Genomic DNA, 27,274 nt, shown 5'->3' on the forward strand with positions numbered 1-27,274 from the left:
GGGTTGAAGGTAGGAAGACAAGCTGATGCTTCTTTCACGTGCTGCCTACCTTGATAGGTAGGCTCGACACCTGCCTTCTTCTGTAACCAAAAGGAGGATCATCAGCCCCTCTAGCTGGAAAGTGGATGGCTCGATCAGCACAGAGGTGAGGCAAGGAGGGGCGGGAGTAGGAGCGAGCCGGGTGTAATCTGTGGAAGCTACTTTAACATGGTCTCATGCTGTTGGTAGCTGGGGCAGGGGCTAGGACAAGAGGTGGTGTAACACTGTCCCACGGTTGGCAGCGGTCGTGTCACCGTGTAGGTGGGAGCTGTCAGATGTGCAGCACTTCCAGTAGCGGCGCTGCATATCTGTGGTGTTGACAACCAGTCACAGAGACTGGGCGTCTTTTGGGTTATGCAGAGCTACTGAGTTCAGCTCTTTTTCACCAGTCTGTTTATTGAGAGTCTAGACAGGGAGGATTTCGGAGATGACTCTGCGCTAAGCTGTCTTTAAGAAGTGAGTTTGCTGGAGTCCCATTTGTAGGTGAAGAAGATAATTTCATAGTTCTTGTCATCTCTATCCCCCAGCAGGTTTCTTCTCGATTGCATATTTATACTGTTTTTTCTCAGTTTCTGAAATGAGGTATTCAAGTTGTGTTGAATACACAAGTAACTCTCAAGGAGATACCATTTTTTAAAATGCATTTCTTGCATTTAATTTAAATACAGTCTTTGGCCATATTTATGATGCCATTTCTTTGTTTGTGATCTGTGTGTGTGTCACCTGGAGAAGATCAGAATTATTTGACCTGTAATCATTTCTTTTACGTTGGGTGATACCAGAATATTTTGTTTTTTGTCTTAAGGCAGTTCCTCTGTTATAACTAATTTAACAAGATGGTGTTTTATCTTTCAAATACTCAAAGCAAGTTTGCGACATCGACTACAAATTCTAGTGTTTTTTTTAAAGTGGATTAATTTAAGAAGTGCTCACTTCAGTGAGGCCCCAGTGCACAGCTGGTGATACACTAAGTGGGGAGAAGCTGCCCTCTCATATCTCTCTCTGTGCCCAAATCCATCAGGTTATTTGATTGTGGTGAGCCCACTGGCCATTTATTTACCTTTATCTACCAATCCCTTGCATTTATTGTGTTTGTCTCGTTTTCATATCATTCCCTTCTCCACTCACATGTTGTAATTTGTCTTTTATTTTCTTTGTGTTTTGTTGCTTTTTGTTGTTGTTAATGAGCTCTGAATTGGGAAGAGAAATTTAGCATCATTGCTTCTAATCAGAAATGCTCTCAACTGCCTCTGCCTGCAGGATGAAGGGCTTCAAGAACGCTGAAGTGTCACTGAGATAATTTCTAAACATTTCTAGCAATGTTTTACTAACTTGTATAATGTATTGGGCATCATCTGTTGGAAAAGAAGTAATCTATATAAAAAAAACCTTGACATTTTAGGTTGTCTGTTGGGTATTTCTTAGTTTAGAACATTATTTAGTCTTTTTTTTGTGTGTATGTGATGGCAGAATCTTTTTTGTTTCCAGGCAGATCCAACCCCTTTCCTGTTGCTTGAGATGTGTTGTCTTATATATGGACTTTGGTACAATTTGTTTTCACTGTGTTTAACGCCTGGAAAAAAACCTGTATTTAGAGGGCAGTAGCTGTGTTTAGTGGTCTCTTTGGCTGTAAAATACTGTTTTTAGAGGAAAAGATGGTTAACCTTCTTGTGGGATTTTTTCCTTTGTGCTTGCTCCAGTAAATGATGTGAAATACAAATCCAGTTTGAAATTCTTTTGTTGCATCTATGTTTTTTCTTCTCCTTGGTGCTCTGTGCTAAAGTATTTTCTGTCCTAAGAAATTTGGAGAATTGTGACCTCCTTACTTCGTGTCTTGAGAAAAGCAGTGCAGAACTTTGCCTTCGGTTCTTCTGTCTGCCTATAGACACAGGAAATATTGCAGTGCAGTTGTTTTAGAAGTGGTTAAATATTTTTAAAGTGCTTGTTTGCCAAATTCAACTTTATGTATTTAGATGCAATACATCTTCAGCTTGAGTGTATATTATTTCTTAACTTCTCTAGACCAAGAATGCCATAAGAAGAAAATGCAAGTTACTATTTGTGTAGTAGAAGCAAAAAATGAAAGTAGTTTTCTAAAATATATGGTCTTAGACTGGATTTAGGAAGGTGCCAGGGTACTTTCAACTGTTATTGTCTATAGTGGGAGCTGAAAACCCTGCATCCAATAAGAATTATTTTGTGTATTTCCCGGGAAACAACATGGATCCATCCCATAAGAGATTCTTGCAAATAAAGCATTGTTTATAATTTGTAATTTATGTGCACAAATTTAAGGTTGTGGCTTAAAAGCTAATGCACAGGTTTGCTCTTGTAATGGTGGTGTCCTTCAGAGGCCTCGTGAATACTTCAGTAGTCTTTTCCTTTGTTGGAGAGAACGTTCTCCTGAAAGTTTCAGCTTGTAGCTCTAACTTTGTTTAGAGTTAAACATTTTTAAAGAAAAAAAAAATCCATTTATTATGTAAGTCTATTTTGACAACCTTTCTGGACAAGTTGTGAGAAAAGGAGAAGTAAATACGTGTTCAATGCTTTTTGCAGGTTAGACAAAGCATGGAGCTTTGGAACAGCGCGGGATTGCCTTGAGCGTGCCACAACTTGCTGTGCATACCCTGGCCAATAGCTTACACTCTGAGCAGGGAAAATGCTAAACATTTGGAAGTACCTGGTGGGATTGGGACCCTAGGATGCTTCAGTTTCCCCATTTGTAAATGAATTTTGTTTGCCTAGGTTATTGGGATGCTGAGAACGCAAACCTGAACAGGGAGCAGTACGTTTGGCTGTTGTCTGCCTGTCCCTTTTCTTTTTACATAGTCTCTGTCACTAGGCTTCTGGGACGGCTGTGTTACGTACATTTCTAAGTGCAGAAAATGGTGAGCACTTAACTTTTGTTGAGTGCTCTGTGTATTATGAACAGTCTCCAAAATGTCTAGATTAAATACTATGAACGCTTTTAAATCGTGTTTGGATGAAGGTGTAATGGTGTCTTTATTTTTGCCTTCTAGGAGGAAAAGGCTTCTCTCCTGCATCGCACTCAGGAAGAAAGGCGAAAACGAGAGGTAAGGTAGACTGTAAGCACTTGCATGCACACAGGATTTTTCTTTGATGTGATAACATTTGCAGCCCAAAGTTCTTTATTCCACTGCAGTTGTACTTAGTTCAGGAATGCTTTGTTTCAGTTTGTGAGTACTATGTAGCCTTCCAGTATACTAGAAGTGACAAAACTGGCTGCTTTTATGGTTCTTCCCAGGAGTGATTTTCATCTCAAAAGAAGGTAATTAAGTATGCATTGGGTGCGAGGGGAATTTTTCCTTTTATGATGATGGCTCATTTTATCTAATCTTCATTGAGAAAAGCTAGCTATTTGGTTAGTAAATTGTTTTTCTTTGCCTTGCCCATAATCTCTTAGTATGACTTGGTCTTGGCAGACTGCCTTCTACACCTGTTTTGGTTGTGATTTCCAGGATGACCTTCCGCAAGCCACATGCCCAGTTTGTGTCTAAGATCTGTAAAGGTACAGTCAGAACAGTGATGCTCGAATGCATCGTAAAGTGCTTTGAAATCACCTAATAATTGAGAAGCTATTGTGAGGCTGATGTGCAAGCCTAGGAATTCTTAATACTGGCTTGTGATGTATGTTACTGCCATAGATAATTCAGTCTGGAACAAAGCAAAGGAGGAAATACCAGGAAATACTGAAAGGAAAAATACCAGTTTTGAAATATAACATCTTAGTGAATTTGCCCCTTCCAACCTGGGCTGTTCTGTGATTCAGTGACAAGTGGCAATCTAAAAACAATTTAGTAGTATTGCATGGAAGCGAATACGTTCATTTTCTTTCTTTCCTTTTCTGATATGAGGAGAAATCATTTCTGGTCTTGAGAAATTTTTAAAATCTAACTGTCTAGTTTTCATGCTAATCAGGAAAACAGAATGTTTACCCCTTTCAAGATGCGTTTGACCCTTGCTAGATTAAAGACAGGTTCTGCAGGGGTTCATCCTTTTCTGCAGACAGTGCTTTTTTCTCTCCAACCTAGATGTATAAATACGGACCAAGTTTAAGTACGAAATTCCTAGGATTTCTCCAGTTATTTGAGAATGCTGTGTTATGGATCAAATTTGTGATCACTGAGACCTTATCAACATGTGCAAAAAGACTTGTGCTTCAAAACCAGCTTTTTTTGCCAGCTATCAAAATAACCCATTCAGTCGTTCCATTCTGTCTGGTGCAGAGGTGATGCAGTGCCATGTATCTGTATGTGTACACACATGCACGTAGACATACAGTCGTCTGTGGCATATATCAGTCACTCACAAAACGAATGAAGAGTTCTTGCAGAGAAGAGATTACTATTATTATTATTATTATTATTAAAGGATGACTTCTGAGAATAAAACCAGTTGTGGCTTTAAAGAAACGCCTGTAGCAGAACCTTAGCATTGACCTTAAAATATTTGCCAGTTATGGGTCGCTAAATGACAGTTATATGTGCTAGGATAAAGCCTATGTCTAGAGAAAATGAGAAGGTATCTACCTTTAGTCAATTATTATTATTTAGTCAATTATCTACCTTTAGTCATTATGATTACGAAGAGACAGTGCCTGTCTGTAATTGAAACTCTCTCCTGTTGCCCCCGTACTTTGTACTTTCTTTGTTAGATACTTCAGAGAGGAAGAATATCAAATCTTTGGCATATCAAATTTTAATTTTTGGTTCAGGCTCTGGAGGTAATGGACTCTTTCAAGCTTATTGAGATTAGTTGATTGGGGAACTGAGGTTTCCAGGAAAAACAAAATAGGCGTTGAATGGTAATTCAGAAGTGGATTTGCTGTTTCTCTGGCTGGTTCTGTGCAAGTTCTTGTCCATAAAATTTGGACGTCTTTTTTTTTTTTTTTTCTTTACAATAAAATAAGAAGTCAAAGGATTTGAGTTTATAAGTTTAATTAAAGTGTTTTGGAAAGTTCACAAACTGCTTTGTAGTGTTAGGTTTGATGAGCAACTATTTTATTCACTTCCCTTTTCATCTTCTAAGAAACTAAATGGACATTGTTAGAAACCTAATTACAGTAGCCACTTCCCTTAGATTTTTATTGTGATCGGATACGCTGGGGGTGTTGTCAGGAGATACGTGGTGTGCTCTTTCAATAGTACGTGAAGCAAACTGGCTTTCAGTTCCTCAGAAAGTGAGTCATCTTAAAGGGTGGATTTTAACTACTCTTTCTAGCTAATGAGGAAGACTTCATAAAATTACGCACTTCATGTGACTTGTTTGAAGGAGTGAGCAGGAATTTTTATTCATACCATACAGTGCTGCTAGGCTTGAAGCATTAAGCTTAATTTTCCTTTTGACAGCAGTATTCTTTCCAAATAACTGTTGTTTTTTTCTTTTGTTATTTTTTTTTTCCCTACATCCAAACTATACCAGGCTCTTAATACAGGTATATTACTTGAATGGAAATGAATAAGTGGGACTTCAAGGTCAGCTGCTCTGTGCAGAAAGATGAATAGTGTTACTGAATTTGGTCATTGCTTCAAAATTGTAGTGTAAAGACCTTGTCTAATAAAATTCAAATGTGTTTTTTCAATGGTATTATGTACTTACTGAATATTAAAAATTATTTTGCATGACATAGTGGCAAACTTAAAGCCAGACAAAACTTTCTCCCCAGTTTGTGTGTTGGATGCTGAACTTCAGTGCTTAATTTTCATTAAACAAATTTCATTTTGAATACAAATATATCTGGTAAAATTGTAGAAAGTGGAGTTGGTTCTAGTGTTGATTTTTGATTTATTTATTCATTTTTTTCTCTTCCTTTTTTTCAGGAAGAAAGGCGGAGGCTGAAAAATGCAATAATAATCCAGTCATTTGTAAGGGGGTACAGAGACAGAAAACATCAAGTAAGTACTCATTTATTTATTGAGAAAGATGTGAAACAGTTTTGCTGTAAAAGAGACTTTCTAGTAAAAAAAAAATCCATTGAGAAATCTTTGTTTTTTGAGTATTTTGTGTGCTAACAGAACACAAGTTTTTCTCTTCATAGCTTCAGTTGAACCTCATCTTTTTAGCAGATGAATGCAGGGCACCTTTATGACAGCTGACTTCAGTGGGATTACATAATTTTTTTTGTGTTTACAGTGTGTATGAAAACACGCACTTGCAGCTTTCAGATGCCAGTGAAGCTTTGTGTGTATGCATGTGTGTGAGGCTAAGGTGGTAGTCGGAGTCAAAAGATTCTTTTTGTTGGGTTGATTATTCTGTTTAAATTTGCTAATATTTATTGAGTAAACTAGTTGAAAATATTTGATGTAATGGTCTTTACTTGAAAAGTAAAAATTTGTTGCCAGGTGTACCTTTGAATTACAGAATGCAAACATGGCTTTGACTGTGCTTCTCTGTAGATGCTTTGATCTGTTAATGAATATGTGCTGCATGCATTTTATTACTTTGCTACCTCAGGATGGGAAACTGAAATCAGTTTTTTAAAGTTTTGCATCCCTATATAACTTCATAACCATTACTGATATATTAATGCTTATTTTATTTTTAAGTACTCTATCCAAAGAAGTGAATTTGATCGCTGTGCTAACTTGGCCCAGTCTGGAGGAACCTTTTCCACCGCTAATGGAGCTGATCTGACCCTTTTAGTTCGTCAGCTACTCTTTTTCTATAGACAGAATGAGGATTCTAAGCGTCTGGTGAGTACTGTTAAAGATTTTGATTGGAAGTAGATTTTTTCGTGTACTTTTAAAGTATTCTTTCACTTGGAAGGTTTAGAAGGGATGCAGAAACAGCTTTGACCACTTTAGTAAATTCATTCAGAAGTTCTGTATTTTGTTGGCCTGTACTCCTTTGATCTTTGTTTAGACAGAATAACTTAAAATTAGATTTTATGTGTACACACGCGCACACAGTCTGAGTCATGAAAAATCCTTTCGGTGTAATCCACAATCCAATATATTTGTTACACTTTTTAACAACATTTTCCTCCAGCGCTCTGGTGATTTCTAAGGTGTTTTTCTTAGCAGAGAAACTTGTTGTAAATATATTTCAGTGTTAATCCTGGGAGTTTAGTATTAAGTCGTGTGTTTTACGATCTTTAACAAATCACTATTTTTTTCTGTAACTGAAAATGGGTGTTTTCTTTTGTGTTTTGTAAGTTCTCCAAGGGCATTATTGCAGACATTTATGAACAATTTAATGTAAGTTTTGTAATTATAAAGAATGTAGATTTATATGTAGCATATATATATATATATATGTGCTACATATAACTACTGTTCCTATGCTTGATACAACAGGACTGAAATACATGTATATGCTGCAATAAAAAACACAGTTGTAATAAACAGTAAACTTGTGTGTATCTTTTCCCAGATATGGATGTGTCAGAATTTAATTAAACAGAGTTCTCAGTTTGTTAAGCAATTGGATGGTCCAGACAGACTTACGTGCTTATTCCAAATAAAAAGACTGTTGGGGCTGTGTTGCAGGTAAATTCTTTTTTTCTGTATGCTACTGTCTAAAAAGTGTTCAGGAATTACACTGAACACTTGTTTGTTTCTTTTTGCAGCAAGTGAATTATTATGTGTATATTAGTTTAACGAGAAGACTGTTTATGTTAACCATACATTCAGGCCATGAAAACGGTACTTTTTCCTGTTTAAAAACAATGTTCTTGAAGTCCATTGACTCTCAAGTTCATATGCGACCTGTTTAAGGGATGCTCTGCCTATGGATAGACTTAGGTGTGTTCTTAAGTGTTGCGTGTAGCAATATCATTGTAAGTATTTGTTGGGACCAGAAGGTTTTCTTGGGGACTGATGGTGATAAGAAGTTACCATACAAGTTAGATTATTGTTTGAGGATATGCTTTGGATGTTCTATTTTGAGGCTAGTAATCTTTAGAATGCCTTTATTTTAAAAAATATTTATTTTATTTTTATTTTTAACGTTCATGAGAAGTTGTAACTTCTGATGATATGTTAATGAAAAAAAAAGTGAAAGTATTTAACACCTTAGCAAAAAAAAGATAAGTAACTTGATGGCAGTTACATCTGCCAAAAAGGTCTTCTGGTCAGAGTATCTTTATTCCATTTAGTGAAATGTCTTGACTGTGGTATCAAAATCATTTTTACTGCTGTGTCCTGTGTTTGTAGATGGCTAGGAAAGGAAGGGCATTGTTAGGGCAATCGTGCCTGTACATGCCTCATTGTAACAAAGTGTTTTAATTCTAAACAGGCTCTGAATCGTTACCATTTCTGTGGTTACTGGTAGTTGTTCCATGAGCAATTTGCTAAAAGGCTGGGGATGGTTGTATTTTTTAATATTTAAGTCTGTAATCAAAGGCATGCTGCTTCAGTCAAACGTATGATGTTCCCTTGTGTTGTTTCCCAGCCCATACTGCTCTGGGGCTTTCCTGACTTCATTTTTAATATGGGTAGTAACACATGTTTTTCCAACATGTTTTGTTGGATATGTTCCAACATCTTTGCTTCCAGTCAGTGCAGCAGACTTCCAAACTTTCAAGTCACTGAAATAAAGAATTTTATTGGATTTAAAGAGAGTGCAATATGCATAGAAACTGTAAAATCAGGAATTATTATTGTAATGATGCAAGCAAAAAATGCAATTATTGAAAAACTTGGAAACCCAGTAGAAATAAGATAAATTAGAAAAGTTTCTGTAGCTTCATTTGTAAATCAGTGTGTATGTCTCTGTGGTGAAATAAGAGAAATCTGTTGGTAAATAATTTCAATTTCATTTCATTTATAGGCTATTGCAAAATTGCAATGATGACAGTCTGAATGTTGCACTTCCTATGAGAATGCTTGAGGTATTTTCATCTGAGAATACGTATTTGCCTGCTTTACAAGATGTCAGCTATGTGACATCACTAATTGAACAAATTTTGCACTACATGATTCAAAAAGGTGAGTAGCTAGGAACTAGAAGTTCTCAGAAATAATCCGAAATTAAACAGTGTGTGTAATACCTGGAGACCATGTTGTGGTAAAGGCAAAATGTAATTAAACAATAAATTAAGCTCTGCATACACTAACCCATACATTAAGTGGATATATTGCTTGTAATGAGATCGCTGCTTGAGAAATTACTGGCTGATTTCTTTGGACATTTTGTTTATAAATTCAATATTCTATTGTTTGAGTTTGAGGATGGATATTACCTAACAAAAGTTTATTCTGGTAGCTGCTTGCACGCATGCGTGTTTGGCTTTCACACATGCAGATGCTTCCTACCAGTTCTGAGTTTTAGTTATGTAAACCTTGTGTATTCTTTTACAGTAGTGTTCTCTGTAACTGCTAATGATAATTATTATTGTACACTGGCATTGATTTTTCATCCTGCTAACACTAGATAGAGACACTTTAGCAAAGAGGTGATGACCCAGCTTTTATTTCCTTTGTGGCATCATCTGCAAAACTGTTTGCTGAGCGGCAATCAGTTACACCTGTGCAAACATACTGGAAGTTAATGAATTGTGTCATTATCACCTAAATTATTTTTTGTCTTGAAAAAACTTTATTACTCTGGGGATGTGTGAAAAAAGTTATTTGCTTTTCTGATGTTGTTTGCATTTGCAAGACTGGTAGAAATGACAAAACCAGTATAAAATAAGCATCTTCATTGGTATAAAATATAAAAAGTGCACTTTCCAATTTGTTAGTTAATTTTTGTAATAATTCTGTATTTGTAGGTTTAAAAATATATTCAGTAGGACAAGGCTATCTTATCCTGTTACTAAGGATGTGTGCAACCATTACATATTGAAGTTACTATGGACAAAAAGTGACTTTTACTGTAGCATTTTTATTTTACTTCCATAGGCATAATTAAAACTGCAGAAGTAGTTTTTGGGGTTGGACCTGATGATCTCTCGAGGTCCCTTCCAACCCCTACGATTCTGTGAAGTATTTGTGTTTATCTCATTGTTTACTACATAGTATCTTCCCAAGTACTTTTGTATTTGTTCTTTTAGTATAATATTCAGTTGTTAAAACTGATACGAGGGTTTACCAACATGTTAAATCATAAATTTTAGTCCAAAAAAATCAGTTTTCTAATCGTTCTCGACTAAAACAAAAACAAACATTTGTGTGCAACTGCCAGTGTACAGTCTCGTAATTATTTATGATGGTTAAATTGTAAAGAATCTGTAGTCAGCTTTTATGATTATATGGTTTTGCATATAATTTGTCTTCCATATGCATCTTGCCAGCATTGCTAAGTCATTCCTCACGGTGACTTCCATTTGTTGCATTATATGTCAAGGTAGACGGTCCCTGACAAAGGGACTCAGCCTCTGAATGAGAAAGAGAAATGTTATCTATGCATTTACAGTGGTTCCTGTAGTAGTGGAACTTGTCTTAATTTAGGAGTTCATTGAACAGGAGGAAGTTGGATTAAGAAGAATGAAATCATGTGATTCCATTTGTACTGTAGTGAGACAAAAACAGGTTTCTGACAGCGAGACAGACTACCCTCTGTATAAATCTTTATGGCTTGGATGGTAATACATTTTATTACTGTCTGAGAGATTCCTGTTTTGGAACAGTAATTGTTTCCTTCAGTCTCCTAAAGCAAGGTGTTTGTAGAATTGAGATACTCTGGCAACAGCACTCTTAGCAGTAAGATGCCATGGTTTGGTCATTGTTTTAAAATAAAAAATAAATTGAATTCTTCACTTTATTGGCAGAATTGGTTGGTTTTTGAAAGGCGAACTGACTCTAAATGTGGTTATCTATGATTTTATTGAGATGTTTCCAAAGATATTGCAGATATCTCCTGTTAATTACGTTAATGTGACTTGGACTGTTGAAAAATGTTTTCCTAAATAAAGCTTCATGCAATGAATTATACTTTTTTAAAGTAACAAATGCTAAGTATATGTTGTTTTATAAAGAAAAGAAGAAAAGTAATACGATATTTTAAAAATACTGCTTTTTTTGCAGGCTACTACAGGTCGCTTTATTTGTTAATTAACAATAAGCTTCCATCGAGTATTGAGTATTCGGATGTTTCTCGAGTCCCTATTGCAAAAATACTTCTGGAGAATGTTCTGAAACCATTGCACTTTACATACAGCTCCTGTCCAGAAGGTGCAAGGTAAGTAAGAATAATACCAGCTATTTGTATACTTATTATTGTCAGAGGTTCACGGTTTATTATTGGTAAGTGTCCAGCTATTTTTGGAGTGCAATTTGACTTATTTGCACTAGTAATGATTTATATAGGAAGATAAGTGTGGAAAAACGTACTTGAGAATAAAGATACAGCTAAGGGCAAATGGGGGAAAAAAAAGACCTTTGGAATTAACAAGAGTTTTGTGACAGAAGAACTAAGTCTTGTGAAGAGAGATAACTAAGTCATAGCTCACAAGGAGAAAGAGTCAGGTATATTGAAAGACAGAACTAAAATGAAACTCTGGCTGTATTGCATGTGATATTTTTTGTTACAGTATTTTTATTTTTTTTTATTTTTTTGGGAGGGGGAAAAGACCAATTGGGATTATTTTAGTTATTTTTTTATTTCAAGATTATAGGCAACAAATTTAACTTCAGAGTAGTTTTCCATGAGTTCATCAAAAGTTTAAAGGCTAGAATTACATATAAGATCATCAGGAACGGATGTAATAGGAAGTGCCTTTTTGAAAAATCTGAGAAATTCAGTTTATTGGCACAGAATTAACGGAATGTCTCTTTGCAGTCTTCTTGATGAATGTGTTCAAACTTGCAAAATTGATCAGTCATTCCATGGATGTACTTGTAAGACATATTGCCTGTGTTTTCTATAAAGACATGTTTTCTTCATTTTAGGCAACAGATTTTTGCAGCCTTCACAGAGGAGTTTGTGGCAGCACCTTTTACAGATCAGATATTCCACTTCATCATTCCAGCGCTTGCTGATGTGCAGACCGTTTTCCCTTACGAACTCTTTCTGAATGCACTATTATTAGCAGAAAATGGATGCTTGAGAAAAAGTGATCGAGCCCCATGGCTTTTTTACTTTGTGTTAACAGTCGGAGAAACGTATTTGGGTGAGAAAGCTACATCACCTATTCGTTGTTTTTTCATATTTGAGTTAGTGTGTTACGTATTTCCATAACATAGTTGGTTGCCTAGCAAAAAAAAAGACAGTTTGTGGATGCAAGTGTTCGAGACATCTGTTTTATTTATTAGCCATTTTCACCCTTCTCAGCAAAATATACCCTTAATTGGGAGGTTTTAGCATAATGTGGTTTTGGTCAGATATTGCTAGTAAATTATAATAAATTATGGTCTGGCTAATTATCTTTTATTTCAATGTATTTGGTATAGGATCCCTTTCAGAGGAAGGACTACTCGTATATTTGAGGGTACTCCAGACTTTTCTCTCTCAGCTGCCTGTGTCTAGTGCTGGTACAAATTGCCAGGATGCAACCAGTGATTCTGAAGATGAGGATGAAGAGATCAGTAAAATGACAACTACACCGGTAAGCAGTACCAAATTTCCTTGAATGAGATTGATTTATAGTAGCAGTAACTATAGGCAAAAACATGATCACTGTAAGTCCAGTATTCTTCTAGTTACCTGTAGCAGAAAGCATGCTTATTTCTTAAAAGTAGATGGTTTCTCCTAGTAATCAAATAAAATTAATAATAATTAATAAGGGTTTTTGTGGTGCTTTTTTTTGAAATAGAAGTTTCAGCTTCCCTGTCTTAATTTTGTATTTTACAGAGACTATTTCTCTCCTCATTCTTTATCCTAGTGGTGACACTGGGATATCATGAAACACGCCAACCTGACCTTTCAACTTTTGTATTCTCATTTTTTTTCTTACGGAAATGAGAAAATTATGTTCAACCATGGTCTTTACCCTGTAGAAGCAGCTCTGCTTTCAAATATATGCACTTCTTTCAAAGGCCAAACACCTAGTTTCTATACTAATGTTTAGAGAGTAGCATAAATATGACTCTTCACTGTAGTTTAAAAATATTGTTAAATGTTCATTAATAAAACGGACCCACGCTAACTCTGATTTCCTAATGCTCAGATCAAGGCTTTGAACAGCCAGAGTTGGAGAGAGCTAAATTCACCAGTTGATGGCCTTTATACAATCTCTCAATATATATTGCCATTCAGAGGATGAATGCAGTGTGAAGTCTTTTCTTGTGGAGTGTGTGAAATACACCATATTTGGGGTTCATCAAAACAAAACAAGGAAGAACAAACAGCTGTGTGGATGACTTTGTTTCCCCACGCTGGGCTGGGATTTCTGGATTTCTCTCTCAGGCATTCAAGCATTTTTGTCATTTTGTTGGTTAAGTGTTGAAATCAAAAGCAAAAAGCATACTAGCTCTTCTAAAAGATACTGTTCCTACTGCCTACCCACATTTCTCACTCCCTCTGAAAGATGCACTGTTTTTAAGAGGGAGATTTGAGTGTGCTATACTCTTGGTAGATATGTGCAGCCTTTTATTTCTGCATTTTTAGATATAGTGTGTTATTGTCATCCGGAAATCTGTATCAGGATAGGGTTAATAAACTGCTTTTTTTCTTTACTGTCCAGTAAATACTGCATTGCCCGAACTATAAAGCATTTTCAATCTTTTCTATCTAAAATCTAGATGTCAGTATTCCAATATTTAATTCACTGGCCACACACACTGTATGTATTGTAAATGCTGGCAGACTCTACTTGTGCCTTAAAGATACTGGTGACATTTAAGATGTGATTAGGTTAGAAACAAAGCATAAATTTCTGTTTGCTGTTAACTTACAGTACTTTGTAAATTAGAAAAGATCTGCTCTGAGGAGACTTAAATATGTAATATTATTTGTTGTAGTATATTTTTCTCTTTCCTGTGTTTCTCTTGCGGGTTTTTAATTTTTGCCATATTTTCACGCATGCCCATCTTACTTAAAACAAACAAAGAACCAAACAAAAACCAGAAACAACAACAAAGGAACTTGGATAACTTTTATGCTTCATTGAGCCAGAGTGTGGTTTGCTATGTTGGACTGGATAGAGAGAGGAAGTTAAAAAAAAAAAAAAACAACAAACACACAAAAAAGAAAAAGAAAAGGAGAAAGGATTTCTTTGTACACTTCTTATACTAGCTTAACGTGTGTATTAGTCAGCCAGAAGTTTTTTCGTTAACCCATGGATTTTGTGAAAATACTGTTTGTAAAGCAACTTACTGTAGCCATCCTTTTCTGTATTTCATGTCCAATGCTGGCTGATGTCAGTGGAGTAGAGATGACTATTTGAACATTTTATGCCAGTAAAGGATCTTGCTTTATTCTATCTGAGTGTTGAACAGCATGCTTACATTAAAGGGAATCTTTTCCACTGGTTTAAGTGGAAAGATCGATACTCCAATCCAACACTTGCCTCCTAGGGATTTAAATTGCCTCTTAGGTGTGATACGTTCAAGAATGCTACTAGGATATACAGATATGCTCATGTTGTATTATCATACAATAAATCTTCATGTTCTAGCAAATTTCTGAAGTACATATTTTAAAGGGGGATACTTTATCTTTAAAAATACTTCACATTTTTCTCTGATATGTTTGTAGGGTGATGGGAGAATATCAATCCAGTACATAACTGAGGAATGTCTAAAGAAATTAGACACAAAGCAGCAGACAAACACCCTGTTGAATATGGTTTGGAGAGATTCAGCTAGTGAAGAGGTCTTTACCTTGATGGCATCAATCTGCCATACGCTAATGGTACAACACCGGATGATGGTGCCAAAAGTCAGGCAAGTATAAATAATAATGATGTTGAACTGTAGTACAGATGTAAAATTGTTTGTACTGGATAAACTTGACTCATTTAAATGACTGTATCATTTAAATCACTGTATTTTTTTTCTGAGTTCTTTCATGATCAGCTGAAATAAAGAAGAATTTCAGAATTTAGATAAGAATTCCAGACAAACCAAAGAGTGAATTCATTCCTGGAATCACTCTTGATTTATTTTTCTTCCTGTTCATTGTATTCCTTATGGACTGATCACTGAATCCAAAAACGTAAACCCTTGGTTTGCTTGCCGAGTTGCAAATAAGTTAGTCCCCAACACGATGATGAAATACTACTGAATAGATAGTGTTTGTGGTCAGAAAATCACACTCAAATAGGATTGGAAAGATTCTTGAGCAGTAGTTTTTCCATCTTCTTGCGCAGAGGCAGTGTTAAGTGTCAGTCTAGCAGAAGTTTGTCTAGCTTGTTTTAAAACTTTCAGTGATATGGATTACACAGTCCAGTCTAGCTAGCTGAGCACGAAAACTGCTTTATTCTCTACCCCCTTCAATATATAACCAGCATGTCCCTTGCTACAAATTAAAACAATTTCTACCTATTGAAAATCCTTGTTGTTGGGAAGGACTCTGGAACCTGAAGTGGAACTAAACAGCTTGTTCTTTTACAAAGACTACAAAACGCAGCTGTCACTAACAGTGGAAGATTTTTGACCCTTTTATCATCAAAGACCCATGAGTATTAAAACTATTGTGGTACAAGTAGTTCTGAGTAAGTATGTAGTTGCTGGTAGTAAACTAAGTATTTAGGGAATGTTGTAAACATAATCAATTCAAACTGCATTGTAAACAGTGATACAGAAAAGTAATTTGGTGCTATCTTCGCCCAGTGGTGTTTATAGCTGTTAGAGGAAGTAAGATGTCAGTGAAACTGTGATTGCTCGATTAGGGTAATTAGTTCTTTGTAGACTAATTGCGTTAGAGCAGGATGTGAGACCTGAAGATCATAGCAGTAGTTGAATTAGTATGGCCGCTTTATTGTTGCAAGTAGTACATTGCCTTGGATAGTAATTAACTGCGTTTAAATGCATTGCTGCTTTGACTCGAGGTTTGCTGGTCAACTGTGTGGAAAGGATCCTCAATGAATAAAGAAGTCACCCAGAACTTTACTTGTATGAGTATGGCATCTATTTCCTCTGAAAAGCCATATTAGGTCTTTACAATTATTTGACATAACAAGCTAGTTACACGCTGGATAAACTCAGAAATTATGGAAACTCTAGTCAACATCTTAAAATATGTAAACTGCTTTCCATTATAGCTTTTGAGTAGCTCCAAAATAGTTGAATTTACCAATTTTGCAAGTAACTAAGAAATATGGAAATTTTTATCAGTAATACCAATGGAATTATTTTCGTGGTAAAAATTAAATTAATCCATACAAATATTTGGTAAATTAAAGTAGACATTTATTTAATAGTTCTGACTTCCAAGCCAATCACAGATGTTGGTTTTGTCAGGCATAACCATGTCAGTAGATGTCAATCTTTCAAACTTTTGTCCTGTTCAGTGCGTTTTTAGACCTGGTGGAATTTTCCAAGTAGCTATTCTAAATGTTTTTCAGTGTTTTTCAAAGGGTATTTGATGATGCTTCTTGTAAAGGTAATAAACACTGCCATTTCAAAAGACAATTAAAAGGCTTTTCTTCATTGATTTCCACGCTTTTTTTTCCTGATTAATTTTTTATTGCCCAAATGATTTTGTCCAATTTAGTGATAGTGTTTTGAAAGATCCTTCACCTTTTTTTGAGATTAACTTTTAAATGACAATATTCAGAATAAAGTATATCTGTCTAATAAAACCATGTAGGAATGTTTAGTTAAGCAAAATGATTTATTTAAAGTTACTGTATTCTAAGTATTCTAAGAGCTCAAAAATTCAAATTCTTACTTTCTGTTTTAAAACATACTGGGTCAAATGATTTAAAAGAGAGAAAAGGTTGTTACAAAAGCTTTGTTTCCTTAGCAGCATTTACATCTTTAATAAAAAGCTGGTAATTAAAAAAATATAAAGACTGCAAATTTGTGAAGTGAAATGCTAAATAAAAAGAATAATCACTGAAAATAACTTCTCAGTAACTGAAAAGAAAATGGTGCTAAGGTTGACAGACTTTGGAAGGGAAGAAACAACCAACAAATCTTTTTTTTAGTAGTTTTGAGAATTTTTACCTTGAAAAAAAGATGAGAAACTCAGAGTTTCCCCATTAAGGGTGAATGCTTTTTCTTTTTGTGGCTCCTCAGTACATCTGGGCGATTTGTGGGATGATGCTGATGTTAATTGCTGTCAGGAACATCGGTGTCACTGCAGTAGCTCAGTAGTTTCTTGGGTTTTAGAACAGACACCAAGACAGACACAAGATATCCAAGAGTACAGTATAGTTTGAATAGAAACAGCAAGTCTCTAAAGTTCCTTACTCTGGAGACTGTGGGTGTGTGTGTTCGTGTCGGACTGTAGTCCTTTCTTCCTCCCCACTCTGAAATTATCCTGTGTTTTGAGTTTATCAGAGAACATCTACTCTGCTCTTTTGGTATTCTTTGCCTAAATGGTAACGGGTTGTGTTAGTTATGTTGCTTTAGGTAAGGCAAAATAGTTCCTTGATCTTAGGTTTTTCAGTAACTCTGAGCATTCTGTTTGGTTTATCTTGTAGAAATGGTAAATAAAGCTTTTCTGTCTGTTGGTTTTTCTTTTTTTGGTGGTGTTTCGTCTGTGCTGTGCTCTGTGCCCTGTAGTTTAAGACTTCTTTAAACAGTGCTTTTTTGTCTTTTTCAGTGTATTCTCTATGCAGGTGTCTCGTGAGCCTCATCTAAGCATTTTTGTCTGTGGCTTTACTCCTCTTTTTTTTTTTTGTGAAAAAGTGTCACCAAACTGAACTGAAATTTATACTACAGCCACCTCAAAAATAAATAGTATTTATTGCTCTTGTTTTCCTTCTGAATGATATGTAGATGCAAGAGTGTGTTCAAACTTACAAGAGTTAGCAAGTTTTGTGTTTAACCTGCTACCTTTATACCTGTTCCAGTGGGACTGATGATAAGTACAATATTTATTTTAGACTGAAATTATTATTTTTTTCCATAAGCTAGTGGTGTATTAAAATAGTGTTACTAAAAACTTTAAATTTAGCATTTTTAAGTTGATATGCATCAACAAAGGTGGATCATGAGAAAAGCATTGCTTTGAGTTACTCCTCCTTAGGAGATTATCAGTAAATTCTGAATGTGTTCTGGAAAGAAGCAAGCGAGCTCAATAAAAAAATAAGGCCACAAAGCTAGAAAAACCAAGCAGCAGCTGCTGTTCAGGAAGCCAGATTGGAGGTGTAGGATAAAATTGTGTTTGTAATGTAGTCACTGGGAACTGTACTCCTCTTCAGAGGGGCAGGGCTTTCATCTCTATAAAGCTTAAAGCTGATACATATTATTGAATAAAGTATTTTCTTAAAAACTCTTGAATTTTAGAGTACAGCTCTCATTACCATTTTGAAGAGATTTGCAAGACTATCATTCATCAAAGCTATCCTTTTAAATAACTAGTAAATTCTGATTCTGCAAAATATTTAGGGAGGATAATTTAATCCCATAGACTTCAGGTCATCAGTAGGGCTTAATATTAAACAGCAACGTGAACTGTGCTTCATTGGCACTTGGTGGTTATCGGCCATCTGCTTGGTGGCCCACGGTGATCGTTAATCTTAGTTTAGCTGTTTAATAGTGACTGTACATTAACACGGTTTAATTTACGTAACACTGCTAATCTTAACCTGTGGTCTAACCTGTGGTTGACAATTATTTAGCAAACTGCCATTCTAGTGTAACACGAGCAGCCTGTCTTCATGTGTGCGTGCTGAAGATACTTGGGCTGTTTATAAGGCTATTGCAGTAATTCTGTAGGGAATTTTCTTACGCTTGCGTTTTTCTTAAACTATAATCATTGCATATGAAGCTTTTACATTTTCTAAGCTTTCTTCTGTGTTCTTGGCCTGACACAGAGAGGCATAAAACAGCTTGCAGAGCGTTGTAGGTGCAGCTCACCGAAGGGTGGCTGTGCATGCAGTCCCTCACCTGCGACACCTTGCAGCCCGAGGTGTCAAAAGCCCCTGCCCCTGCAACAGTGACCTTTATCAGCCCCCCGAGCTCCTCGCGATCTGTTGTATCCTCTTCATTAACTTAAATGGTCTCAGTGGGAAACTGGGCCCAATTTATGGCCTCCACTGAAATCTTGCCTTTAACTAATTAACTTGTAGTGGTGTCTCAGCTAAATTAAGCTTAATGGGTCATTTAATCTGTCCCATTGCACAGGAGGAATTTGACACTTTTTTTTTAAAACCAGAGGTGCCCAAAATACCTTTCTGGCAAGTACACATAAATCATGTGGCCTTTGTGAACAGATACCTATGGAGAGAAACAAGGTTCTAAGTAAATGGCCGTTTATACTTTTGGGAGCATGTAATTTAATTTAGTATGTTCAAAGCAGATATCTAACAGAAATCTCTGCAGTGAATTTAACTGTCTCATAGCCTGAGCTGATAATGTTCATTTCTCCACTTCCATGAGAAGAACTTATCCTTTTTTTTTTTCAGTTGAAAAATTATTATTCTTCCAAACTACAGTGATAAGCAGGATTTTCAAGAAAATGCAGAACAAGAAGATGGGAGGAGTAAAAACTCAGGATTTAAACTTTAGCTGCTTGGTTTGTTTTTAGGATAGCACAAATTAGTGAAAATGAACCCCTGAGTTAAGAGTATAAAAATGTAAATAAAAAGAGAAATAATTTATATTTTTTCATTTCTAGTGATAGTATTTTTTTTGTTCTTTTAAAGAAAAAAGTGATCAAGATTGCATGGACACTCAAGCTTTACTTTAAGTTCAGTTGATCTCTAAAATTTGTGGATTAATTTTTTTCACCTGATTTAAAAAATATTGAAACTTTCTAAAGCACAGCTGGGATTTCTCCAACCTTTGCAAAGATATGACTTCTCAGGGCCATCCTTGCACTGTTTGTTTATTTAGTTTCATACAATTGTTACCTTTGACTTTGAAAGCCAATTTCTATGCTTGGGGCAGGAAGGTAGGAGATTGCTCTTGCTGTCAGTCCTTTGACAGTGGATAATATTTCAGGTGATTGTTATGATTTTTTTTAATGTTTTTTTTAATAGTTTGCAGTTTCACGTTTATTTTCTGGTAACAGTATGGAAACTTTAGAATTGATGAATTCATCTGCTTCATGTTTCTTAGGTATTTTGTGCTGACTAAATAGAAGATGTTCTCATACAACCTACCATCTTTGCATGGTGTATTTAACCTGATATTCAGGGAAGGGAAACAGGGAAGTTGAATGCAGTCAGTATTTCTGGAATCGCGCCATGAAATGTAGCAGCTGCTACAGTTGGCTGCCTGAATCACCAGTACAGAATAAAAATGGGTAAAACTTAGTCAAAGGTTATTATTATAAGCTCTTAAGGTTTGTCCTTTTTTCCCTTCGTTATTGCTGAATATTGCTAGAATGAAAAAATGAATTACATTATTATAGGTTCAGTGTCCATAATGTTTGTTCATTTCTGCTAAAGCTATTACATAATTTCCAGGGATGATTATAAAATTAACAAGTTTTTACTTGGAAGCCCCCTGAGACTTAACGGCACTGTGCCAAATTACTTTTTATTTCAAATATGAGGCTGAAAACTGAAGGTCAGTGAAGAAATTTTTCATCTTAGAAACCAAGATATCTAAGCTGCTATTCAGATATTTAAACATTAGGATATAAATCTGTTCTTTTCCAAATTATCTTGATATAACCAGCCCTTCCGTACATGATAATGCACAATTTCTACCCAAATGTCAAAATAATGTGAATCTAGAAGGAAGTTAAATTCTCACTGGTCAAATTCAGTTGATTTTTTTTTAAATTCCGCATACTTAAAGTATGACTTAATTAAAGGTAGTGTTTTATTGTAAAATTAATGTTAGCTGCAGTTGTTTAAAATTAGACTCAAGTTTAGTGGCGTTCATTGGCATGCAACTTCTGTAGCATGTGAGGCTCCCAATTCCCTTTAAAGGTATTGTTCTATGTATTACATGCAAGGAATAAAAATCAGAAAGTTTTGAAACGAGGAGTGATAGGTCAGCAAAAATGCACTGCAAAGCTTGTTCCTTGTCTTTCATTTTTCCTTCTTCTGCATGCTCCTGTTCTGTTAGACTCCCTGTACCTTTCGTTTGGGTGAAGAGTTCTGCCTTTTACCAGTGCTCCTTTATGCTAGCACAACTGGCTTGGTGGATGCATATGGAATGAGAGCCTGAAGAAGGGAGTAGCTGTGTGGATGCATGAGAGAGGCTGTACTTTAGAGAAGGCAGCAAAAAGAGCCCACAGGGCTTAAATGGCCAGTAAGTGAGGACCCAGAGGCATATGACACTATGCAATATTTGTGTGTGGGTGTGTAGGGTTTTTTGTTTTAATGTCTTTAATGAATTGTTGCTTAAACAGTTTTCAAATGTTTAAGTGTTTGCTGAGTATTTTACCTTTTTCCATAATGAAATGTGAATTTTAATGAAAAATCCTTCCCTTTTGCCATCTGGTGATAGTTAATTTATCCATGTGGTCTGTAATAAATCATGTTTTCTCAGACAACCCTTCTTGTCCATCCTCCCTGCTCCCATTTCCCAGCCTTCTACCTCCTGTGTGCCAGGTCACTAGAAATTTTGATATTACGGAGCTATTGACCTCTGAGAGACAGGGTGGACCTGAGTATCTATTTAGTCTAATAGTGATTAGGAGACCTTGGAAAGTAGCACTTAGGATAGATAACTGAATATAGTTCTTCAATATCAGGGAAATTATAGCTTAATAGGTCAAGTCCTGTTTGGTTTTCTAGAATACAGTAAATGTTTTAAATGATGTTTATCAGTTATCGACAGGGAATAAAGCAGATATTTTAATTCTAGGAAGCTCTTTATTTCCCATTTCTATAAAAAGTTTTTTCATCCCAAATCATGTCTGAAATAGGATGGTTAAAGTCAGTCCTGTATGAACTGATTTGTGAACATGTACATTTATTTTTACATAGTTAATTGTATAGTTGCTTCTAGTATCAATTTTAAGGTGTTTTAATCTACTTTTAGCAAGTTTTCTGTGCATATTAATGTCAGATGAACCACAGAAGTGACCTCTTTACTGGTTAATGTAGTTTTCCATAGCAGAATTTCAAAAATTCCCAGAAAAATAAGTGGTATATCACATTTATTTAATGCGTGTTTAATTCTGTGGTACACTGCAAATTTGGGTCTGTATCATGTGGTTTGTTGCTGAGTTAATGAAAACTGTGTGTTAGGTACAAGGATTATATGCTTGTTTTTCAGCTTTGGGGCTTTCGTCAGATTTGATTTGAGTAAGAACCCCATCTTAAAAAAAATTGAGTTGTTAATGTTTGAGAAATGCTTGACAGAAAAGTTCTTATATAGAAGTATTGTGTTTTGTGAATACATTTTGGCAGATAAGATTTATTTGAACTTCCTCTTTCAGGCTTCTTTATAGTTTAGCCTTTAATGCCAGATTCCTGAGGCATCTTTGGTATTTGATATCTTCAATGACTACACGAATGATTACAGGGTATGTATGATACCACTTCTGAAACTGAGTGTTTGTTAAAACAGAGTATATAGTAGAAAGAGAATGAAACGACTTGTGGTGTGATGGCACTCGTGCAAAGTGATGGAAAACAAAGCTGTAATGTTTACTTAGCTCCTACTTCGTTGACCTCGGTGGTTCTATGATTTTGTAAAACTAAGCAAAATCTTAGGAATTGGACCGTTGTAAAAAATTATAGGTAAATAAATCTCGATATAAAATAAGACAGATATTTTGTAGATTTTGGAGTGCTTAGTAGCATCAGTATAATAAATGCTTAACTCCCAAGTACTTCTTCCCAAGTATGTCAGTTTTATCACATATACTTAACTAGTCCAGAAAGTGATGGTGGCAGAAGCATGTTCCCGTGAGGTGAGGCATTGAACCTACAGATTTGTTCTGTGTGAAGATGCAGGTTACTTAACCTGGTTTTGCTTTGTTTCTATTCTAAACCAGAAAGTATCTGCAGTCTATGTTAACGCCGAACTTGGTGTATTTCAAGACACTGAAATACTGTAGTGACAAGAACTTAAAAGGAGTAACCTTATTTTGCAGAAATGGTCCATAGTAATTATTAAACTGAGACAGCAGCCCTTATTTTGTTTTAGGAACTGCTACTGGGTATTTTTACTAGAATGCTGAAGCTAATATATATGTTTGAGTATTTAATTAACAGTCTCTTAATTCTGCATTTTATATTTTAAGGTCTATGGTGCCACTCCTTCAAGTGATTTCAAGAGGCTCTCCAATGTCTTTAGAAGACTCTAGTCGAATTATCCCTCTCTTCTACCTTTTTAGTTCTTTATTTAGTCATTCACTTATTTCTATTCACGATAACGAATTCTTTGGTGATCCTATAGAAGGTAAGAGTTTCAAGCATACTATATAGCAATGCTTTGTGAAACGTTTTTTTTTTTTGTGTAAAGCTACTTAAAATGAGGAACTATCAGACTTGGAGAACTAAATCCATGCAATTCAGTTTGTTCTGGGTGATCCTCTGCTAAGAAGCGAGGCTGTTAGTCCCCTTCTGCTTTTCATACAAGATGGAGATTCACCATGTACTGGTAACGTGGCAATTCTAGAACAAATGTGCTGCTGCCATATCAATTTGCTGGGTACTGCTTAGCATCTGGAATTTACAGCTTTAGGGTTCCCTGGGCAGTGATTTGCTGACATCTGTGGGGAAGGCTTTTCTGGGCTGACTTGCTGATAGTCCCCTGAGCACTCAGCTGTCATCTGGTTCTTTCATGATGATTGCATTTAGGGAAGAACAGTGAAAAAATGGTCTGCACCATGGGAACCATAGCTTTACAGGATCTGATATGGAAGTTCTTAATCATGATAATTTTTAATGAGATAGTGAAGAATGAAGATCTTGTGGACTGAATGTGTAGACTAATTCCAACGCTTAACATAGCAGGCGTCACAGAAGAGAATATGAAAATATTGTAAAAAAAATCACTGTCTGTAAACGGTTACAAGGCTTGATTGCCTTTACAGATGTGTACTTGTTCTCTGTGTGATGTTTTTTCTCTGCTTTAGATTTTGTGTGAATATTAGAGTTCCAGTGAAATCAGTGTTTTTTTGGTAACAAAATTAAGAAATGGTTATTGAAAGAGACTTAAACTTGTGCTTTATGTAGTTGTAGGTCAAAGACAATCATCAATGATGCCTTTTACACTAGAAGAGCTTGTAATATTATCACGCTGCCTTCGAGATGCGTGCTTAGGAATCATAAAGTTGGCTTATCCAGAAACAAAACCAGAAGTTCGCGAGGAATATATTGCAGCATTTAGAAGTGTTGGAGTAACAAAAAATACAGAAATGCAGCAATGTATACAGACAGAACAAAAAAGGTGGATTCAGTTATTCAAGGTAAGTTGTGTTGACTTTTCAAAACATTAAAATTTTCAGACTTACACTGCATATATGAGACTGGGTACAGTTTAGTTTTCCTGATTATACTATTATTACAGTTGTTATCAGGAATGTGGATTTGGGGAGGTTGATCTTGAGCATATATGCTAAACTTTGAGTAATTCTGATAACTGTAACAATTTTACTTAATTTTTTGTCTTAATTTAATTTTCCTGTTCAATATGTTTATTAAAAAAGAAGTTACTGTGTAGAATACATTTAAACTTCAAATCCTGTTCAGCAAGATACTTCAATATGTGCTTATAAAATACTACATAGGTGTGCAATTCTAATTGAATCATATGATGACTCTGGTATTTCAATGTTAGAGGCTTCATGAAATTGTTACTAGCCTGCACTAGTTTTGTTGGTGTTCTAGTAGAATATGGTGGTGGTAGTCCGTTTGGGCTTGCTGGAATACTACGGAGACACTGAATTTGGCTTAGCAAATTGAAACTTAATGTACATCATTTCTGGATATCTACCAATGTATTTCTGCTAGTTTGTCCGTGGCATCCTAAGACATGAGTTAAGAGAAGCTGAAAATGTTGGCAGGAAAAAGACCTAATATAACTGTTGCTGGAAAAAAAGGAGTGCTTGACTTGTCATGAAAATTCTGCAGCAAACATATCTAGTCAGCTAAAATTGCTCATTAAAGAAGTGGGAGCAGAAGAAATGCATTTTCCAAATTGAATGGTAGATTTACAGTCCGTTTAATACTGGCGACCTCTCGCACACTAATGTTCAGTTCGAGTCATCAGCTGTCCCTTCAGGTCTTTTATCACTGCTTTTGTCAAGCTATCTATTTAATTGAAAGAAGTTAATTGAATGAAAATGATCAACTAAGCTTGTATTAATATTGCTAATGGAACTTTCTTCTTGGCCATGTTTGGAGAAAGATGTCATGCTAGACTTTAGGAAAGGCCCATTAAGGCTTGCACTTAACCTGATGGGCTAATTAAGGAATGCTTATTCATTCTACAAGTCTAAGATAGCCTCTATCCAGCCTATTCTGTCTGATTTTACAACACATTTCACTTATGAGCATAAGCATTAATAGCAGTGAGAGTAACTGATAATGTTTTGATTGCATTGAATACAGTCCTAATGCACCACTGAATGTGTAATTTGCACAGATTGATCTAATATATGTTTGCACGATTTAATTTAATTACTTGTCTTTAAATTGCCAAATAAACTTTCAATTTAAAGGTCACAAGTGAAAACCCCAATATGTCTATTTCTGTGGGAAGAACAGCATAATAGGGGTGTTTCTATGTATTCAATTTATAACATGCCATCCTCTATTTATTCTCCTTAGTTTGTCTTATTTAATCCTTTTGTTAGCTTCTTACATTTCCAGTGAATTTGATCATATTGCCCTTTAGTTCAGCAAGCTGTAAAATCCCAAGGTATTCTGTCCTACTTTGGCAGGCAGGTATTAAATTTGTCTGAACTTGGTGTAGTCCTACTGTTTTCAGGAGGCAGGATTGTCTTTCGTTAGCTGAAATATAAATGTAAATCTTGAGAGTATCTTGAAGGCTCTGGTTCTACCCAGAAATGTAGTTAATAAATTTTCCCTTGTTTACTTCTTCAAAAACATATCGTTTCATATAGAAGTTCAATACAACTAAAGTTCATTTCATCAAGAAGACTTCTGCTCTGGAGGGCAACTTCCGAGTAGCTTCTTGCCAGGGAGCAGGCAGCAATATCTTCTAAAAAATAATAAAAATAATAAAAACAAAACTGGAATAGTTCATCGTAAATTTCAAGTGTTGAAGTAGAAAATATTTTTTCTTACACTACATCAAGTATATGAGACATGTCCTTTCCAAAGCTTTTGCAAGATGCCTACGGAGGAAAAAGACGCATTCCTTCCCTATCATCCGTGCTTTAATTTCTCACACTTGTTTTGCATGTTTTCCATGCCACTGAGTCTAATGAAATGCATTCCTGCTGCAAGGTAAGGGCAAAGCTGAGAACAGTGACTGCTGACAGTAACATGCTGTTTGCTTGCAGCTTGGCTGTCTTTGAAATGGTAGGATTTACATGTGAAGAGTGTTCAGCAGAATGGCTGGTGTAATATGACTTGTAGTCAACTGTCACAAATTCTTCAGAAGGACTCAATTTCTGAGGACATGAAAACAGGTTTTGTCAAAGAAGATTTACATCAGAATCTTGTATTAATCCTATTAAATTAAGTTGTCATTTTTTCCTGAATTACAATTTTGAGGGCTAACTGCACTTGGGGTAATTTGAAAGAAATTTGGTAATTTGAAAGAAATTACCATCGTAATGTTACTTATTGAAGTGTTCTTTTCCTTCCAGTAAAATACACACTTTTAAAATTTTGCAAACAAATCCTGAGTTTATATTGGAGTTCCTTCTGCAGAAGAAACGGGTATTCAGAACACTAGCAATCTCACCTAATTTGATTCAGCTTCGTTAAGGATTCTTTCTCTGCGTGTAAAACACTTTACTAGCATGCTCTTCATGCGGATATTCCCCCCTCTTTTTTTTCATAAGCATAGTGGTAATGGGACCACAGAGTTTCAGTGACTCATCTCACCTGCACTGAATTTTATAAGGGTAAGGTGATGAAAATTCCTGTGTAATCAGACAGTTCTCTAAATAGCATTCTTCTGTGTTCTTTTATTCAAGACTAACTGGATCTTAAAAGGTCTTTTGTATAGTACCTAGACACAGATTCCTTCAGAAAGCCATTAAACTCTGTTACTCTTGACACCTGTCTGTTAAGACTGTCTTTATGCAAGGTTACTTCAGAAGAGCTTTGTGTAGGTTTTGCTTCTCTTCAGTTTTCAAGTGCTCTAGTTCCAAGTTGATAAACAGATTGCTG

At 35.6% G+C, this 27,274-nt stretch overlaps 1 protein-coding gene across 2 annotated transcripts in view; it reads left to right on the forward strand.

Annotated features, from left to right (window-relative positions):
- The window catches only part of UBE3C (ubiquitin protein ligase E3C), an 80,904-nt gene that overhangs the window by 7,272 nt on the left and 46,358 nt on the right, over positions 1-27,274 (forward strand). For both annotated transcript variants that reach the window (XM_013185753.3, XM_048062325.2), the window contains exons 2-13: positions 3,060-3,113; positions 5,880-5,954; positions 6,606-6,752; positions 7,432-7,547; positions 8,830-8,987; positions 11,028-11,181; positions 11,892-12,112; positions 12,393-12,547; positions 14,638-14,825; positions 22,396-22,482; positions 23,206-23,363; positions 24,143-24,375. In XM_013185753.3, coding sequence (XP_013041207.2) covers positions 3,060-3,113; positions 5,880-5,954; positions 6,606-6,752; positions 7,432-7,547; positions 8,830-8,987; positions 11,028-11,181; positions 11,892-12,112; positions 12,393-12,547; positions 14,638-14,825; positions 22,396-22,482; positions 23,206-23,363; positions 24,143-24,375 — 1,746 coding nt within the window. The remainder of the gene's footprint in view (positions 1-3,059; positions 3,114-5,879; positions 5,955-6,605; positions 6,753-7,431; positions 7,548-8,829; positions 8,988-11,027; positions 11,182-11,891; positions 12,113-12,392; positions 12,548-14,637; positions 14,826-22,395; positions 22,483-23,205; positions 23,364-24,142; positions 24,376-27,274) is intronic.

Source organism: Anser cygnoides, chromosome 2, assembly GCF_040182565.1.
Source record: "Anser cygnoides isolate HZ-2024a breed goose chromosome 2, Taihu_goose_T2T_genome, whole genome shotgun sequence".
NCBI classification, from domain to species: Eukaryota; Metazoa; Chordata; class Aves; order Anseriformes; family Anatidae; genus Anser; species Anser cygnoides.